The sequence below is a fragment of the Chinchilla lanigera genome, unplaced genomic scaffold (genome assembly GCF_000276665.1).
Source record: "Chinchilla lanigera isolate Chin_1 unplaced genomic scaffold, ChiLan1.0 scaffold00026, whole genome shotgun sequence".
NCBI lineage: Eukaryota > Metazoa > Chordata > Mammalia > Rodentia > Chinchillidae > Chinchilla > Chinchilla lanigera.
The window spans coordinates 23,769,232-23,784,777 of record NW_004955427.1 but is presented as its reverse complement, the minus strand read 5'-3'; the positions used below and the strand labels follow the sequence as shown (position 1 = coordinate 23,784,777).

The 15,546-nt window shown below is 42.8% G+C and overlaps 1 protein-coding gene across 8 annotated transcripts in view; it reads right to left on the bottom strand.

Moving 5' to 3' along the window:
• Kalrn (kalirin, RhoGEF kinase) overlaps positions 1-15,546 on the bottom strand; it is a 638,378-nt gene that overhangs the window by 38,351 nt on the left and 584,481 nt on the right. For all 8 annotated transcript variants that reach the window (XM_013515182.1, XM_005386537.1, XM_005386534.1 and 5 more), the window contains 2 exons: positions 15,041-15,164; positions 13,890-13,949 (listed from right to left, as the gene is read on the bottom strand). In XM_013515182.1, coding sequence (XP_013370636.1) covers positions 13,890-13,949; positions 15,041-15,164 — 184 coding nt within the window. The remainder of the gene's footprint in view (positions 1-13,889; positions 13,950-15,040; positions 15,165-15,546) is intronic.

Here is a 15,546-nt window from a genome sequence, read left to right as displayed (position 1 = left end):
CAGATTTAGAAAAGCGATCAGACTGGGAGCTTTCACTAAAGTCTGGAGCCCTCCTCCCATCGCCCCACCCCAGAGAGATTCTCCTAGACTGGGAAGGGTTCCGTTTCTGATCAAGAGATTATAATCATTTTATTTTAGGCAATCTTTCTTCACCACAAGTCCAAACCCGACAATCCTTTTTCCACAACTTTGGGCCCGCCCGCTTTCTGCCAGCTCCGTGTGTTTTATGCATGGTCAGTATCATCAGTTTTGGAGTTTAACACAGCACCTTGCACACATCAGAAGATCAAATTCTCGTTGAATCAAATTAACTGAGCTCCCTCAATGGACTAGAATTGGGTCTCCTGGCCAACTCTTCTGGTACTCATCGTTGTATGTACAGGGGCCTGGGGTACTAACCATAAGCCTTATATGCTTTGAAATCAAATGTTTTTCTTCCTTGGAAATGGGTGGGGAGTCGGTATGATGTGGTAGACAGGATGGGGCGAAGAACTGGAATCGGAATAGAAGTGGTCATGGAGGAAACCTGGTGCTGTTCGTGTACAAGTCACGCGTTCTCCCTAGCAGACGCCTCTGTGAGTGCTGCAGAGTGCAAGTGGAGGAGGCAGGCAGAGCCTGCAGAAAGCACTTCGCAGAGACGGTTTTATTTGAACAGCAGAGGGCAGCAGGTGGTAGGGCTTCCTCGAGACAGGAAAGAGTCCCACAGTGTGGCCCACCAGCAACTCAGCTTCCTCCTTCTGGAAGGAAATCCAATTGTTTTCTTGATTTTTCTTTGAATAGGGAAAGTAGTAAGAGGAAATGTAACAGGTAAAATAAACCAGTATTGAATAATATAAACTGAGCTTGAGGATCTTAATCCTATTTTTTTTTTTTTTGTCAGTCAGTGCCCAAAACTCTGACTTTAAAAGTAAAGGGGAAATTTTGTCTAGAAAACCAGGTATACATTGATTTCTGAAGAAAAATACTCTGATTCCATTTTTGCCAAATCCAGCATGACCCAATCACAAAACACATTTCAGAACTACGTAGTGATGATGTTGAAGGACAAAGAAATAGTCAAAGGAGACTCAGACCGAGTCCTAAGCCAACTCAGAGCTACCTTGAATGAGCCAAAAGTTCTCTACTCTGCCTCTTCTGTTCTCTTTACGATTGTTATAGGTGAATTTGTGTGGACAGCAGGATGGGAATGAATTTTGTTCTTTTTTTTTTTTTCCAGTACCAGGAACTGAACTTACAACCTTGCACTTGCCAGGCAGGCATTGTGCCGCTGAGCTAAATCCCAAGCCCTGGATGGGAATGAATTTTGGATGGTGAGATTGGACAATAAAATTAATAGATTTTTAAAAATATAGATAGATAGATAGATAGGCTGCAACTGTAGCTGAATGGTAGAGCACTTGCTTGAATCTGTGAGGTCCTGGGTTCAACCTCTACCACCACAAAAAGGTAAAATGGAAATTTCTAAAAACTTCTTGCTCATTTTTTTTCTTTTTTTTTTTCTGGAGACAGGGTCTCAATATGTAGTTCAAGCTAGCTTTGAACTCACTATGTAGCCCTGGCTGGCCTTGAACTCATGGTGATCCTCCTGCCTCAGCCTCCTAAGTGCTGGGATTATAGGTGTGTGCCACCATGCCTGGTTTTGTGCATTTCTTTTTTTAATTTTGCTTTTATTTATTTTTATTTATTTGTTTGTTCATTTCTAAATAAACATAAGAGAAGCTGAAATTTAAAAACATGTAAAGGCAGAATTGGTGGGTATGGAGGGGAAGGGGAAAGAAAATGAGATGTTATATACATGTACTAATTCCCCACAATTAATATAATTATGTACTGCAAACATGTACTAATAAAAATTAAAAATTAAAAAAAGAAAAAAATGTAAATGTAGCAGTCCCAAAGAGCAAGACCTGTCTGAACTAATTCCTTACTCCTCAAATGTTTCACTGTTGCTCAGTCCTATGTATTTGTCCCTGCAATCATGATTTTTCTTTGACTCAATCAATTCTAACAAAAGTGCTTTTAATTTTCCAATTATTTTTAAAGAAATGCCTTCTTGTTATCAATTTCTAACTTAATTACATTGTGGTTGAAAACTTGAGTCTATATGCTATGGACTCCTTGATTTTTTTGTTGAGATTTGCTTTATGAGTAATGCATTGTCAAGTTTTGTAATACGTTCCATGAGTTTTCTGAGGAAAATGTCTAACCACTTGTTGAGTGTTGGTCTCTATAGATGTCCAATTGCCAAGTGCATACATTATTTTATGAGTATTTCTAATCTAAAACATTTTCCTGCACTCCTTGGTATTCTGGTTAAACATTTAGTGTATTCACAAAAATAAAGATGAAAGTGATTTTTAACAAAATAATGAAAATATGTATTGCCTATCTGACAAACAATCGAGGTAACAGGGACAGAAGGGGCGTTTGTTGCTGTGTGCAGTGGTCTCCACGTGGCCTCTGCAGCCGGACCTGAGTCAGGAAGAACAGGGCTGGGCTGGGATGGTGCAAGGTGGCTTCTCTCGTCAAGACCTGACTTTGCATAAAGTCTTCATGCATGAGCGTTTGAGGGTCTCTTCCTTTAATGAGTTGGCTCTGATTATATCCTATCCCCAAATGTCTTCACTGGTGAAGCACCTTCTCAGTCTTTAGAGCCACAATAGATTAAGATTTGCCCTGAGGACATGAGTGGCAGGTTGATTTGGGGTTTCTCTGAGGCACCCTGAGTGGGACCGTGCATGGTCTGATGCCTCTTCCCTGGGCCCCTGGGCTGTGCTCAGTGCTTCCCCTGCCGCCTCTTCTCTGTGCTTCCTCAGCCTTCCATTAGGTCCTCTCCCCACCACTGTTTCCATTCATCCTAGTAATGCACAGAAGAAGTCATACTAATTCTATCTGAAAACCTCTGCCCGGCCCACCCCCTCTGGATGAAGTCCACATTCCCAGCAAGTCCCTCCAGGTCAGGGCAGTCTTGTCTCAATCTATCTGCTGGCTTTACTTCCAACAGCTCTTCTCATGTACCCAACCATATGCCTTCTCATATTTTGCTGGGAGCCTTCCTTCCTTCGGGCCTTTGGTCGTGTTCTTTCCTCACCCTTTAACCTTCTCTAAGACTGGTTATGTCCTATCAGTCCATGCAGTGTATACACTAGCATGATGAGAATCCGAGACCACATTCACTGGTTTTCCTGGGGGACAAGCTGTCCAGAACACATAACCTCGGGGTAGCTCCTTCACCTCACTGCACTTGGTTTTCTCATCTGTAAAACTGTAATAATGATAATGGGACCTACATCATGATGCTGTTGGGAGAAAAGGACTCTGCACAGAGCCAGGTACATAGCCAAGATGGCTTTTCCCAGTGATTCAGAACCCAGACACAGCAGCAAACAAAGGAAGTCCAGATATTACTGTGAGTGAGGATGTAAATATCCACTGAATGAATAAAAGACTCTGAGAACAATCGCTCCCTCTCCATGACTCTATTAGAGAAACTTTTAAGTTTGCTAAGCAAAAGGTATAATCAGGCTTGCCTTTCCCCACTGCTGTTTTCTTCCTTCTTCCTCCTCTTCTTTTCTTCTTTCTGTTTTGTATGGGGCACGAGCCCAGGTCCTTTGCAATGAGCTGTATCCCCAGTGCCCCCTTTTATCTTTTGACAAAGTTTTGCTAAGTCACTAGTTGGCATGTTGGGCTCGAACTTGCCTCCCAGAGTACTGGGGTTACAGGTGTGCACCACCACACCCAGCTCCACTGTGTGCTTCTCATCTCACATAACTTCTTGGCCTTTCAAAGTTCTCACTGTTCAGTTGAATGACAACCAGGGAACTCACAGTGTGTGAGCCTAGAGGTGACATGCATGGGAGTGGGTAGGGGTGACCTTTTCTCCTCCTCCCTCAGGCTCTCTGAGCAATGGTACCTCATTATCTCAACATATATGAAATAGGCCAGGCCTTCAGACTAGGGTGCGGGTGATGCAGGGCACACCTGAGGGTCTGCTGCATGACAGTGCTGGCCCAAGAAACTAACTCATGCTTCCAGCCTATGTAACTGGACTTCCTTTGTTGGCTGCTATGTGTGGGTTCTGAGTCACTGGGAAAAGGCATGCAGGGGTAATTACCCCAATAGGCACGGGACTGAAAGAGTTGCTGAGGAAGAAATTCTCCTCCTGCAGGCTGATGTGCAACAGGGGACAGCCTGAGCCTTAGCACGCAGACCTCTCCTTCCCTTACAGAGGTTGGGTCTCTCAGGTGCCTCCAATAAAACCTGCTCGGTTCATCAGTTGCATGACCTTGACCTCTCTGAACCTGCTTCCTCTGGGAGGGGAAGAAACCCTGCCCTCCTAGCTGCGCTGTGGCTGTAAGAAGGAGGAAGCATGAAGGATGTGGGCAGCAGATGCTCTTTTCACAATTCTCCCTGGGAGGAAACGCCAGCTCCCACTAAGCCATCTTCCCGTGGTGACAGAATATCAATCAGTCCCTGCTTGGGGAGGCACAATAAAGCTGGGCACAGAGAAAGGGTCTCTAAGCCAAGCCCATCAGATAGATTACAAAGAAAATATTTTGTCAAAATGAGAGGAATGCAATGCTCACTTTCTTTTCCTCCCAAGACTTCATTAAAAATTCTTTTTATAAAATGCAGAAACACACATCTTTGGAAACACGCTGGTAACGGCAGGAGGTCAGGCACCTGACGAGGCTGTACACGCTTCCTTTGGTCTGTCTGGCCAGGTTATTTTGAAGCTCTGGATCTGGGAGAAGGAAGCTGGAGCAGCAGAGGTGGGAGCCATCGGCTGGCTCTTGCAAGACCAGGAAGATGGGGCTGGGAAATTGTGCGTTTGGGGAAGGGAAGAGGCTGGCTCTGGTCTCTCACACCATTCGCAGAGGTGGAAGTGGACCTAGGAGGAAATCTGCCCAGGCCATCCTGCCATGGCCCCTGAAATGCTAGCACAGTCTTGCAGCTCCTTTTTGTGCTCAGGTCTTGTTTTCAGTGGCAAACATCACCTCTCAGACCTGTACGGTATTTCCCTGTGCACTTGGCACTGAGTGGTCACCAGAGGAGCCTGAGACTCCAGATCTAACTGTCCCACAGCCATGGAGCAGATGGTGTGCTGACTGCAACTCAGGTTTCCTAATCCCTGTCTGATGTTCTCTCCATGTGACGGACTTCATATGACTTGTTAAATCATCTTTTAGCCTTGGAAAGCCAAGACTGCAGAAATGATAGCCTCTCTGTTGAGCTGGAGAACTGAGTAAACATTCATGCAGAAAAACTGGCACTAGGTTAGATAGGTCTTCTCAGTTACCAGAGTCTGCATTTTAGATGAAATCCAACCAGAAGTGGGGTGCTCAAGCTGCTGCAGAATGGTGTGTGGTGGGGGACAAGGGCCAGGGAAAACCAGAAACTGCCTCAGGACAACTTTTAGTTTTCTAACAGAAAGCTACAACTCCTGAGCCTCACTTTTTTCTTTTTAAAGAGAATGGGCATAATGTCACTGAATCATACTCTTAAAAATGGTTCAAACAGTTGGTGTTGCATGCCTATAATCCCAGCACTTGGGAGGCTGAGCCAGGAGGACCGCTGTGAGTTCAAGGGCAGCTTAGGCTACACAGTGAGTGCAAGGCCAAGCTGAACTACATAGTGAAATCTTGTCTCAAAAAATTCAAAAAACATTAAAATGGTCAATTTTAATTATTTACATTTTATAACAGTAAAAGAATAAGCAAGGGGGGGAGGGAAGTAGAAAGGAGATGCATTATGTACACGTACCAATTTCTCGCCATGAATGTAATCATTACGTACTGCAAATGTGTACTAATAAAATTTTTTTTAAAAAACAAATGAAGGGATGGGATTAACTAAAGGTTTCCAAGTTTTTGTTGACTCTGAAAATCTGATTCTTGCCCTGACTAGAAATTTCCTCTAAAATTAGCTTCCATTTTCCACTCATCTTTCAGAGCCCTCTCTAAGATCCCTGCGTGGTCCTTGCGCCCCGAGTCAAGGTCTGGTGCTGGGGTATGGCTGAGGGCAGTGTCCATGCTTGGGCTGGGTCATGGGTGAGGGGACAGCACACCCAATGCCTTGGGCAGAGATGGAATTTGACTGGAACCATAACAATCTCCTACTCTGGTGGACTGAGCTTCTTGGCTAGCAGTGGCTTTTATAAATAAATGAATTGCACATAATTAGTTCGATTTGTAAAAGCTGTGCTGAGAATCTTCACTGTTGGATACGAAGTCTCATGTCTGGGAGGTTAGCTGCCCTTCCAACCCCACCGTGTCCAGGCAGGTGGAGAAATGGGTATGAAAATGCAAGTGATGACGCAGCCCTCAGAGAACGCTTTAGGGTAGTGTGGCAGTGGGAACCTGTGTAGCCTGGGCCCCAGGGGAAATCCAGTATTGCCCAGAAAAGATGCAGGTTTCTTAGAGATGTGCAATGGCTAAAAGAGAGCAGATGCTGGCGCTGGTCTCTCAAACTCTGGCTCCAGCCTGGAGAATCAATGCAGACGCAGTGGCAGGGGGTGAGTGAAGAAGCTGGCAGGTGGGTGTGTGGTCCCCAGCCTAGTAAATGGCAATCTGGAGTCTAAATTGTGCTGAAAAAAATGAATTCACTTGTTCCCAAGGCACCCTAGTGTTCAGCTTTTACCCTGATTTAGCTCTTCTTTCATGTAGGAAAACTTCTCACATTTGCTGTTCCTCCCTTTACTCTGACCCCAAAAGTTTAACCAGTGCAAAGTAAGGCAGAACTATGGACAGATGCTTAATTTTAGAACAGTTTTCTGGGAAGTGCAGCGCAGACGGGCAGGAGCCCAGACCACAGGGGACTGCACAGACCTGGAGGCAATGCTATAGCAGCTGGGGCAGGGGCCTGTGGCACTGGCAGTGGGGGCTGTGATGAGGGGATCCACAGGGCAAGGAAGAGCATGAGAACACCAGGGCCAACTGCCTCCCTTTACACGACTGGTGCTTCATCACTCAGAATCCTAGGGTTCAAAGAGCTTTATTTCCTTCTAATTAGCTTTCAAGAACGTGCCTATGTTTTCTCCCAACACCATAATGGGACAAGGAGGTGTGCTTGGAGTTAGCAAACACCTGGTGTGTAAGTAATGACATCAGGAAACTTCCCCTCCAGTCTACCAACTGAAAGGAAGCAAACCACTTCCATGACGTCATTCCCATGGAGGTGACGCATACACAGCTAGGTCTGAAATGAATGTGCTGACTTTGGGTCAAGCGCAGCTCACCTGCAGGGAAGGATCTGACACTGGGGGACCTGTTGCGGGACAGCAGATGGGCACACAGTGACAGGATGGTAGCAGGGGTCCTAGGAACAGAAGTTTAGCACAGGCCATGGAGGCGGCAGTCAGTTCAATGGGAGCACAAGACACACTCCTGGTGACAGCATTTAGTGGGAGCATCAAGTTCAGAAGATGGAGGCAAGGTTGGGACCCCAGGCTGGGTCCCTGAACAAGACCCCAAGTGATCAGTTTCTTTAAGTAGCCTGCCCACCCGCATCTCAGGTTGGATCTTGCAATGCACTCCTGGACATTGTCTTCTTCTACTGCATTTGTTGCAATAAAGCTGCACATATCCTTTGAGAAAATCCTCAGCTCATGTTGATTAGGTTGACTCTGTATATCTTATTCATGTCTGAAAGTATTACGCTCGCCATTCCAGTGCCGGGTTTCCCTCTGTGCCTGGGAACGCGCGCAGGGTTGAATTCAAGATGACAGCACTTGCCGAACAGCTCTGCCTCTCCAGGGGGTCTGCATGTATGTGCAGTAGTGGCACACACACTGTCATGAAAACTTCCAACCATATGTTTCCTCAAGGGTGTGGGTTAATTGAAATTTCTACCTAAAGAAAAATTTGTGCCTTAACTACCGTGTTTGAAAACTTTTGGACGTGCATCGACACAGTTTTGAGCTTTTGTCTGCTCAGCATGAACATTCTAATGCTTCCACACCCAGTAGCCCCTCCCAGGGATCTATCTCAGCCCACATCTAAGAAGCTAAGAAGAATAAGAGCCTTGGAAGTATATTCAATTCACAAAGCAGGACCAAGGTGTGTGTGTGTGAGTGTACTTTTCTCTCTTTAACACACCAGAGCTGGACAAGACCCCAAATTATCTTCTGAAACACAGATACATGGCTTTTCTCTACCTTCTGTTTGTAGCTGGTATCATCAACACATACTAGCAACATTTAGGCCTGGAGATAAGGTACCACTGGTATGTAGTAGCTGCCAGGTGTAGAACCATGCCTATAGGAGCTTATCCTATGAAATGCAAGGAAGGCAGAGGCAGAAATTTCCCCCAGCTTCCTTATTTCCTAAGATATATTTAGGTTACAAAGGCTGTACCTACACCTCCCCAAGTGGAGCACTCCACTGACACACACATATTGGATTTAGCTGTGGCAACACCCACACCCACAGGGGAGTACTTTATCTTCGCAGAACTCCCACTACAACTGCTCACCCCTGATCCCATTCAACTCTGTGGGCTTCTTTCAAAGCAGACTTACACTAGGCCCTCAGGGGCTTGGGTTTTATGGTAGTTGTCACAGTACCGAGGTAGACTTCTTTGGGATTAGGTCAAACTAGAAAACAAATAGTCAAAGTCCATCTAGGTAAGTGAAAAGCTTAGGGCTATTCAAAGGAAAATATTTTTTTGTTTGTTTTTCCAGTAATGAAGATGGAACCCAGAGCCTTGCACATGCTAGGCAAATGGTCTACCACTGAACAACAACCTAGCCACCCCTTGTTTTATTTATTTATTTACTTATTCATTTATTTGAGACAGGATCTTGCTCAGTTGTCCAAGTTGGCATCAAACTTGTGATTTCATGCCTCAGCCTGAGTAGCTAGGATTATAGCTATGTGCCACCATGCTTAGCAAAGGAAAAGGCTTTTACAATTTTTTTCCTATTTTTGCATTTGGATGAAATCACTACTTTCACCTGTTATTGGGGGTGGGTAAGCAGATTTTGAGCGAGGCACTATACTTTAATCTGAGAGACTGGGGTAAGGATAGCCAGTTCCATTTTTGCTCCTATTCTCTAGGGTTTTTAAATTTATGAGGATTGTCCCAGTGCAAGCCAGGTAAGAGCCATGTTTCTACTACCTAACAGACTAGGAGAAGTCCTAAGTTGATGCTTCTGCTGGGAGAGGTGTCGGTCTATCTGCCACGCCCCTGCAGAATCTTGCAAGTTCGAGACCAGCCTGGGCTACAAAGTGAGCTCAAGGCCAGCCTGAACTGCATAGCGAGACCCTGTCTCAAAAAGACAAAACGAAACAAAACAAAAAAAACAACCTGGAGTGTGGGAAGGGTCCCCGGCGGTCACTGTCACTTGAAGGGACCTCTGCCAAGGCCATGGAGGGAGGCTGTCCTTAGGGCTTCTCTTTCTTCTTACGGTGGGCAGAGCACTGCCTATGGGGCCCAGAGCTGTGCAAAGGTGTGCCCAGGAGTTGCTCTTCTCATACCTCATTTGCTATCAACCAGTTACCCACAGTGACTAGGCACCAAGTCACCCACAAACCCACACTTTACCAATGATTTTGCTGGAGCACTGAGGGAGGAATAGATCCCAGTAAAGAACAAGATGAAGAAGATAAAAGGGAAAAGAAAAAAAGAAAAAGGAGAGGGGAAAAATAGATGAAGGAGAAATGAAACACTAAATGGGCTCTAGTCCTGTAGCTGGGAACCAATCACCCTTCATAGTGCTGGTGCCATGAAAAACTGTGTTCCAAGTTTGGTATAATGAAGTTGGATATTTTATACATGAAGCCAAAAGGCATCCAAGAAAACTATACATTTTTGTTTTTAAAAAGATATTGAAGTAGTTTTTTACCAAAATTAAAACTAAAATAAAACATGGTTAAATAAATGCAAAGGAATTAAAATTATTCTATACACATTATCAGACCATGTGAAATTGGTAATCAGTGGCAATAGAAAACACAAAGACTACACAAACACATGGAAATTAAATAACACCCTCTTGAGCAACCAATGGGTCACAGATGAAATTAAAGAAGAAATTAGCTTCTACAATTAAATGATAACACCCATACAACATACTGTAACTTATGCAATGCAAGGAAAGCAGTCCTATGAGGGAAATTTATAGCAGTGAATTCTCATATCAGGAAAATTGAGTGAGCTCAGATAAACAGCTTAAAGTTGAACCTCAAACTTCTAGAAAAGAGAAGAGCAAGTCAAGGCCAAACCTCATATGAGAGAGGAAATTATAAAGATCAGAGCATAAATTAATGCAACTAAGACTAAGAAAACAATATAAAGAATCAACGAATTGAAGAGTTGGTTCTTTGAAAGATTAAATAAAACTGGCAAACCCCTAGCTAAACTTACCAAAAAAGTAAAGACTCAGATCCATGCAATTAAGAATGAAAAGGGTGAAACCACAATGGATTCTGCAGAAATCCAGAAGATCAGCAATACTTACTTTGAGAACCTGTATTCAAATAAATGAAAACAGAAGAAATGGACAAATTCTTAGATACATATGAACTACCAAAGCATACCTGAATCAAGAAGATATAAAAATCCTAAATGACCCAATATCAGTCAATGAAATCGAAGAGATAATTAAAAACCTACCAAAAAAGAAAGCCCAAGTCCTGATGGATTCACTACTGAATTCCACAAGAAATTTAGAGAAGATCTAATGCCACTAGTCCTCAAACTCCTTAGTGAAATTGAAAGGGAAGCAGTATTCACAAAGTCATTCCTGGAAGCAAAAATTATCCTGATACTAAAAGTAGACAAGGATCCAATCAAAATGAAAGAACTACAGACCAATCTTCCTAATGAACATAAATGCAAAAATCCTCAGTAAGATACTGGCAAGCAAAATGTGGCAAATTATCAGAAAGATTATATACCATGCCCAAGTAGGATTCCTCTCAGGGATATGGGGATGGCTCAATATATGCAAATTAATAAATATAATACATCCTATCAACAGGGCCAAGGACAAAAATCATATGATCATCTCAATAGATGCAGTAAAAACTTTTGACAAAGTCTGACCACCCACTCATGATAAAAACCCTAGAGAAAATTATGGTCTTTACCTCAATCTGATAAAAGCCATCTATGACAAACCAACAGCCAACATCATACTAAATGGTCAAAACCTGTAAGCTTTCACTCTAAAATCAGGAACAAGGCAAGGATACCCACTATCACTATTCCTATTCCATATAGTTCTGGAAACATTAACCAGAGCAATCAGAGAAAGAACAGAGAAAGAAATAAAAGGAATAAGGAAAGGAAAGGAAGAAGTTAAATTATCATTATTTGCAGATGACATGATACTCTACATAGATGACCCCAAAACTCCACCAAAAGACTTTTAGATTTAATAAGCAAATTCAGCTGCATCGCTGGATACAAAGTAAGCACTCGAAACTCAAAAGCATTTCTGTACACAAATAACAAACTCAAGCAGAGAAAAATTAGAGAAGCCACACCTATCACAATAGCATCCCCCAAGAATGAAATACTTAGGAATCAATCTAACAAAGGAAATAAAAGATCTTTACACTGAAAACTATAGTACTCTGAAAAAGGAGATTGAAGAGGATATCAGAAAATGGAAAGATATCCCTTGCTCTTGGATCATGTTACGGATTGTGTCTAGATATCCCCCCAAAAGCCTCATGCAGTAATGGGTATGGGCTTCTAGAGTTTGTGATTGATTCCTCATCTACTGCTGGGATCATGGGCGTGAGTGCTACATCCACTCTAGGTGGGTAGCCTAATACAACATAAGGGACAGAGTCTTCTCTCACACTCCTCCTGTTTTGCTCTTGCTGCTTTTTCTGTTCTCTGCCACCATGAACTGTTGCCCTCTGCCATGTGCCACTCCTGCCTTGGAGCCAGCTGAGTATGGACTGAAACCTCCACAAACTGTGAACTAAATAAACCTTTCCCTCTTTAATTCTGGGCAATGGCATTTTGTCTCAGTAACAAGAGAAAAGTAATTAAGACAGAAAAGAAGAATCAATATAGCAAAAATGGTCATACTCCAAAAACTGTATACAGATTTATTGCAATCCCAATAAAAGTAATAATAGCATACTTCACAAAACTAGAAAAAATAATCCTCAAATTCATCTTGAACCAGAAGAGACCTAGAATAGCCAAAGCAATTCTAGGCAATAAAGGCAAGGGAGGGGGCATCACAATCCCTGACTTGAAATTTTACTACAAAGCTACTGTGATAAAAACAGTATGATACTGGCAAAACATACAAACAGACCTGAGGATCAGTGGAACAGATAAGAAGATGCAGAAACAACTTCAAACACACTCAGCCACCTTATCTTTGACAAAAGGGTCAAATATCTTCACTGGAAGAAAGATAGTCTCTTTAATAAACTGGCTTTCCATATGCCTAAGGTTAAACCCAGAGCCACATCTCTCATCATGCACTAAACTAAATCAAAATGGATCAAAGATCTAAATATTAAAACAGAAACACTAAATCTTCTGGAAGAGAGAATAGGTAGAACTCTTAAAGACACAGGTGTAAGCAAAGGCTTTATGAACAAAACCCTGACTGCACAAGATATATTATAAAGAATCAAGAACTGGGTTCTTATCTTATTACAAAGCTTTCGCACAGCAAAAGAAAACACCAACAGACTGAAGAGACAACCCAAGTGGGAAAAGATTTTTGCCAGTTGCTCCTCAGACAAAGGACTAATATCTAGAATATATAAAGAACTAAAAACAAAACAAAGCAAAAAGCAGACTTCATATTTAAAGACCCAATCCAAAAATGGGCATCTGAAATGAATGCACACTTCTCAGATGAAGAAGTATGAACAACAAATAAGTATAAGAAAAAATGCTCAACATCACTGGTCATCTGAGAGAAGTTAAAGTAACACTGAGATTCCATCTCACCCCAGAAAGAATGGCTATCATCAAGAAATTAACTAATAAAAAATGCTGGCAGGACTGTGGGGGAAAAAGGAACCCTTCTCCACTGTTGGTGGGAGTATAGACTGCAACAACCCATGTGGAAATCAGTGTGGAGATTCCTCAAAAAACTAAAACTAGACATTCCATTTGACTCAGTTATTACCCTTCTTGGTATCTTCCTGAAAGAACTAAAAGCATCATACCACAGTAATATATGTACACCCATATTTATAGCAGCGCAATTTGTAACAGTTAAATTTTGGTAACAGCCTAAATGCCTATCAACCAGTGAATGGATAGGGTTTTTTTTTATATACTGGAATACCACTCAGCCACAAAGAAGGGTAAATAAGATATTTCTAGGTAAATGGATGCACCTTGAGATGATACAGTTAAGTGAAATAAATCAGACACATGTGTAAATATCACATTATTTCTCTGGTGTGAGAAACTAGAACTGTAAATAAGAACTAAAATGTGTAACAGATATTATGAAACAGGAAATAATGTTAAAATGGGAAGGAGAACTAGGGAGGGCAGGAAAGGAAAAGGGAGGAAGAGAAAAGAAAAAAATGAGAAAAGAAGGAAATAAAGAAATAAAACTTTTGTAAATGAGGGGGAGCGGAAGGGCAAGGGGATGGGGGGAAAAAGAAGCAAGATGTATCATGCAGGTACACATTCTCTATGATGAATATTATCATTATGTATATCAAAAATGTACCAAGAAACTTAATTTTTAAAAAGGTGTTGAGGTAGTTTTCTACCAAAATTAAAACTGAATTAAGGTGTTTTTCCCCCTTAGTTCAGATGGGACCCCAAAGATGCTCTCTCATCGCAATGCATCCTTCAACGGCTGATCACTTTAGCAAGGTCACTAGGACAGAACACATTTTTCCTTAAGGCAGTCATTGTAGGAAATAGGACAACAGAGCTGCTTCTACCTCCATGCTAGTATTAGGGTCAAGATCATCACACTCTGACTCCTCGGAGCTGTTCGTCTCCTTGGTTGGCAGCATGAGGAAGGGGAAGAAAGAGAACACAGTTAGAACACAAGTCGCTTTGGCTCGGGAGAGGAGCACACTGGAGAAGCGTGGGAAATGGGAAACTGGGCAGAGAACCCACCGGGGGCTCTGAACATGGGGCAGGAGCGTGCTCTTTTCAGGGAGAGGAGGCTGGGACTGTGGGCAGCTGCTCCTCTCACCGGAAAGTGCAACGGAAGCAACCAAATGAAGCACGAGTGCTGAGGAGTTTAAGTGCTGTCTTCTGCGGGGCTGGGCTTACCCGATAAGGGGGGAGAGCATGTAATTTCTTTTCCCCAAGGAGGAACATAAGAATGGTTTCCAGTTGTTCTTATTCTCCTCGGGAAGGCATAGAAAGTGCCAGGTAGATAATCCCATATTGTAACAAAATTAAATAATTAGAATCAAATTTCCATTGTCCAGAGGCAGATTTTTTCAGAGAGCTCAACTTAGAACAGATCATATTGTTTCAAAATGGGAGAAAACAAGGTCTATGAGTCTGAAGTAATAGATGGAGTTTTACAAAGCAGTAACTTGGGGTTCATGATGTGCACCTACCGTGTCAGGGCACAGGGGAGGCAAGAATGCTTAAGTTGATATTGTATGAACTCTGGGGAAAAGAAATGAGACTTTACCAAGGATATGGGGTCCAGAAACTCCAAACCTCAGCCTGCACAGGGCCAAGAGTTTGGAGGGCATGCTTGATCTCTTTAAACTTGCATGTATTCTCAAATCCAGGGTACTGGATGGGCAGCTTGGGGAAACAATACGAATCAAGAATCTTTTATTTCTAAGAAAATAATGCTGCTGGTAATTTTGCTATAAAACATCTGCATAGTATAAAGAGAAAGGTGTAAAAGAAAAAAAGAGCTACTTACTTGAATTGAAGTTGCCAGGAGAAATAAAAAATAAAAAACACATTCATCTTGCATGCAAAATCCTGCTAAACTACCTCCCCACTGGTTCCCAGACTGGGCAAAAAATAAAATGTCCCCATCCACCCAAACTGCCTTGTGATAATGCTGCCCAGTAGAGTACATGAGAAGGACACAGCTCCAGAACACCTTACTCACTTTAACAGAGACTTTGTTGCCCAGAATATCCTTGGGTTTACGAGGCCCTGTGGCTTCATTTTTACCCGTGTTCTCCACTTCCGCCCGCTTTCTCATGCGTAGAGTATGCCATGAACATGACTTCCTGTTGTACCAAAAAATGCACCAATCAAAAAGGCAGGTTGGGGCAGAATGAAGCAGCAGGTGAGCTCACCAGCCTTGGGTGAGTCAGGTGAGGTGCTCCAATCAGCGCCACAGGCCCCAAAGCTGTATGCCAGCTCCTGTGACAGCTGGTGGCTGACCTTACCTCCAAGTAGAAGTGAATGAGGATAAACTTTGACCCCTCATGGAAGATGTACAAGGGTGACTGAAGCATGTGGAAAAAATACGAGTTCTAGGTTACTAAACTCTTCCCTGAAAAGTTTTAGATCAGGGGCTGGGGATTTAGCTCAACGGCAAAGCGCCTGCCTGGCAAGCGCAAGGTCGTGAGTTTGGTTCCCGGTACTGGAAAAAAACCAAAAAAAAAA